The 4,301-nt window shown below is 42.4% G+C and overlaps 1 protein-coding gene across 1 annotated transcript in view; it reads left to right on the top strand. All coding sequences in view use genetic code 11, as the record gives it.

Moving 5' to 3' along the window:
• Positions 1 to 4,301, top strand: part of EGR_10866 (hypothetical protein) — a gene marked incomplete at both ends in the record, with an annotated part of 10,060 nt that overhangs the window by 4,381 nt on the left and 1,378 nt on the right. Inside the window, one exon of the mRNA XM_024500115.1 lies at positions 2,009 to 2,114. Within this exon, the coding sequence (XP_024345470.1) occupies positions 2,009 to 2,114 (106 nt within the window). The remainder of the gene's footprint in view (positions 1 to 2,008; positions 2,115 to 4,301) is intronic.

The following is a 4,301-nucleotide window of genomic DNA, read 5'->3' as shown; positions in this document are numbered from 1 at the left end:
CAGTGTGGCGACAGCAGGAGCAGTGACAAAAAAGTGGTTTAATAATTAGGAAGCCTAGGTGGTTTCTTAAGGCAGGCCTTTAGCTGCTTGTTTAAGGACCTTCTGCTCCAGTCGTGAGTCGTATCTGAAGAGTTAGATAAATTGCCGACAAATGCAAAACCGAAAGTGTGTCCGGATTGCCTAAATGGTGTTGAAATGGCAATTGAATCATTTCACTGCTGCCAATTTATTTGTGGTAGCTTGAAATGTGTGGAATGACCTGGCCTCTTTTTCCCTTCGCCATAGCTATTTACCGGTTAATCACTATCCTCCGCCTCAGCATCAGCTCAGCGCCATCTCTCCTGTGGTGTACGGCTGGCTCATCTGTGTGACCGATGCTATTACAATTGCCTTATAATAGAGAACTGCATACCTCAATCATCCATCAACCGACCACACCTGTACTTCATTCCACTGGTCGATGATACCGCGGGCTCCAATTTCCTGCTTACCCTAGCAGCAGCCTCTTTACCCCGATGATTTGCAGCTGGGGTTCAATTTTCTGTCAGAATAATTGTCAGCTCACCTTCTTGTTAGCTACTGGAATATGATTCAAAATGAATACATCTGCTGTTTCTAGAGCACCTCTTTTAATCTTAGCGCGATTAATAGGCATAGGCGAGGTCTGTTCCATGCAACATGTAGGTAAAGCACTTAAAGGTGGAATCCCGCCACTTACAGCGTCCTAATTCACATAGGTAACAAGCACCTCAGAAGCGTAATATCATGGCCTTTTTTTGAGCCGTCTATACTAAATAGAGTTGCCTTGACCACTTCGGAATCTCTGGTAGTCTTCTGAACATTTTTTGCTTTATCGGAAGTGAAAGCTTGACTTGGCTGCCAGTTAAAGCAACGCCTATCCAGGAAGTGGAAGTAGGAGGAGACTTTCGTACAGGAGACTGATTGGAGGGCCTCCAGAAGAACTAGTTCATGTCAGTCTTTGCTCTGGTCATGAGTACCTTCGGCCTCTATGTGATGCAGGCTTGAGTCAAAGCTAAGGCAGCGACTCAGCGTAAGAGGTACTAGTGGGTGAGTCCACTTCTGCTTCGTCCAATTTTACTGTATTACTTTATGTCTTGTGCATCCTGATTCCCTCCGTTAACTTCCGCCCATTATATATGCATCTACTGCATAGTCAACATTTCCTCCCCACTGCTATCTGGCCTTCTCTTCATCCATCCTTATCCATCCATTCACCTTTTTTTAATCTGTCCGCCTGACCTAATTTTTCCATTCGATGGTATTCAACGTTTCAGCACTAATCTGTCTATCCTACATCCACGTATTTACCTCACATCCAAGCAGCATGTATTTTACTCGACTCTATCTATCCACCTTGGATTAGTCTAGCCGTCCCACTATGAAATTTCCCTTCACGCAATCCATGGTCACCCACCTGGGAGCCTTAAATGCATAAATGTATCCTTGCTTCATCTATCCGTACATTCCTGATTTATTCACTCTCGACGCATGCATCTTCTTTTCCATTGGTAGACTGCACACTTGCCACGCTGGTGGTCGAACTTGGCTCCGCTTCCCAGCCAAATGAAACCTGGCTTCTACTCTCCTTTTTCCTTTTAACTTCTTTACTATATACTTGGCGCAACTGACCATGTAGCGCGCTGTGTGGTGGGGTGCGATGTAGTATCATACAGCGAGGTTCACTTCCGTGCGACAATGTACGATGCGATAGGACAGGATAACATTGTCACGTGAAAGGTTGTGATAAGTTAGGATACGACACGATGCCATACGGTGTAGCGTATTGGCATTGGTGGGTGTAGTGGATGTTATTCTGCTGCAGTCATGCTCAAGTTGTGGAGAGAAGGGAGTCATAAGCTGCCCACTTGGCTGAAAAGTGGTCATTTTAGTTTATTATAGTGAAAAAGTGCCAATTGTCAGTGTGATCATCAACTATTTAACCAGTTAATTCTAAGTTATCAGGTGCTTTCCCACATTTTAACTGCAGAAAGGGAGGAAAGGAAAATATGCACTGGTTTTGAGCTGCTTAAGGCTGCAACTGATACTGCTAACCAAAGCAGAACAATGTCCTTTATCAAACGCTATACCTCAAAGTGAATTACTGTGGGTAATTTTATGCACCTGTTAGAGTTCTATTCTTCTACCGGAGTTGTAAAAGCAGTATTCTTCTTGGCACAATTATAAAAACTTCATTGGGACAGCACTATAAAAGATATAATCCGACAGCAATCAAGGGACGGCGTTGACGTGGCTTCACTGGTCCTCCAGAAGTGAGATATCATCGATACAGACATCAGCAGAGGAAAGGCTTTCCTTCTATAACGCGTAGGGGTTAGTAGGCTGCCGCACAAAGATAAGAAATACTGTCCTTTTAGCCCAATCTTACATGCTGCTGCTAGCATAGTAAATCTCCCTTTTATTACCTTGTCTTTAGTGTCAGATGCCTTCTTTGCTTTTCGCTACCAAATCCTATCCATTGTGAACCCTCGTATATCATTCATGGCAATCAAGGAGAACTGGGCCCCAATTTTGCAACATCAGTATTCAACCTCAACTCTGTAAAGGCATTTGCGCCAAGCTGATGCAGTTAAAGACACGAATGTGGCTTATCATGTCCAAGCATGAGTTCAGTAAGTAGGTGCTTGCGCACATATGGATGGAGTTTGAAGTAGAAACATTGCAACTGCAGTTGAGTTTTATTCAGTGCAATTATGTTACGTTTATTCGGTGGATGAGTAAAACTATTTCTGAGTAAAAACACTTCAGCTAGTTAAAGAAAAAATGTTTTTTTTTGGTCTTTGAGTAGGCATTAAACTAGATCTGGAGGATGTGCAGATGTTGCAAGGCTATCTCATAACACTGACACCTTTGTTAAACACTGGGGTTATTACTGAGCCAGGTTGAGTGAGATTTCACAAGGTTAATACCAAAAATAATATGATTATTCATTCTTACTCGTTGGTTTTGCATGCCCAGTCCACCCAACGATTACATAAAGAAAGGTGCCGTTTCCTAATTCAAGCGAAATATGACGCAACGGGGTTTTCGGAGGTGAAGGATTCTCACCCCTACATCAACCAAAAGAATCACGCTATCCGCATTTGATCGGTTGACGATTTTGAAACTATTATCCTTTTTCATGTGTTTCTATGTTTATCCGAACCAAAAGACCATCGTCACCAAACAGCACCAATAAACAGGCAAGAAGTATTGCATGACAAATTTGGTAATAGCTTCAACAGTTAATCTCCGGTTTGGCACATCCGATCCGAGAACAGTAATATCCAATGACTGGGCAACAGAGCACAATTAACGGTGATCTCTCAAATTTTGTGCACTTGTGGCTTACTCAGGTTATACCTAACAAAAGGCTACCAATTTTTGGCAATGTGCCTCCTCGGCACTACCAAACATTACACTCCATTCTTCTTGCTTCCCAAAAAAAATCCTTCTAAAAAGAGTCCTAATTATATAATCCATCAACTCGTGACACCTCCGCATGGCACGACTACAGTTTAAACCAACATTCGTAAAATAGATTTTGTGTTTAAATCCGCATCTAGACACGAGTTGGCTAGTCTTGCCTGGTAAATCTTTCCTTCTCAACGGTCACAATGCGAAAGTAGGGACACAGAAGATAAGTGTTTTCCCAAGTCAGTTGGATTACCACCATAACATCGTATCAACTATCAAGGATACAAATTTGACGTTCCACGTTTTATGTCCAATCTCGATATAACACGGTATGCTGCATAATCACTTGATACCAAACACATCTTCACTCAACTGTAAATCGTGGGTGACTTGAAACCAAATCTAATTACTCTAATGTTTTAACGCTAACTCAGCGCAAATTAGTAAGCTACTTCTTGTCTGTGGCTGAAATTTTGACCAAGTATTAACTGCTAAAAGTGTGATATGGGCAGCTGCGCTAAGCCATTTTACGGCCACCGTAGACTTATTCTCGACTGCCTTCAAACGAATGACGCGAAATGCCCAAAATGTTTCCTAGCTCCAACAATTTAATTGGTAAGAGGAAATAGTTTACTCGTGATGTCGCGACAAACCGTAATTAGCAAAAAACTTGATCCTAGCTTACATTAACACTTCTATTGACCAGGTGCGTCATGACAACCTGGAAACTGGATGGAAGGTTTGTCAAACGGTCCCAGCGTCAAAGGACTGTGGTGCCAACTGTCCCATTTGACAGAAGAAGGTAAGAAATTCTTTGCATCCAACCCTAGCATTTGTATACCTTCTTATCCAGATCATTTTGGAAA

This window comes from Echinococcus granulosus (assembly GCF_000524195.1).
Source record: "Echinococcus granulosus chromosome Unknown EG_S00288, whole genome shotgun sequence".
Lineage (NCBI taxonomy): Eukaryota > Metazoa > Platyhelminthes > Cestoda > Cyclophyllidea > Taeniidae > Echinococcus > Echinococcus granulosus.
Note: the sequence above shows the minus strand (reverse complement) of the source record. Positions and strands in the feature narration are given on the sequence as shown.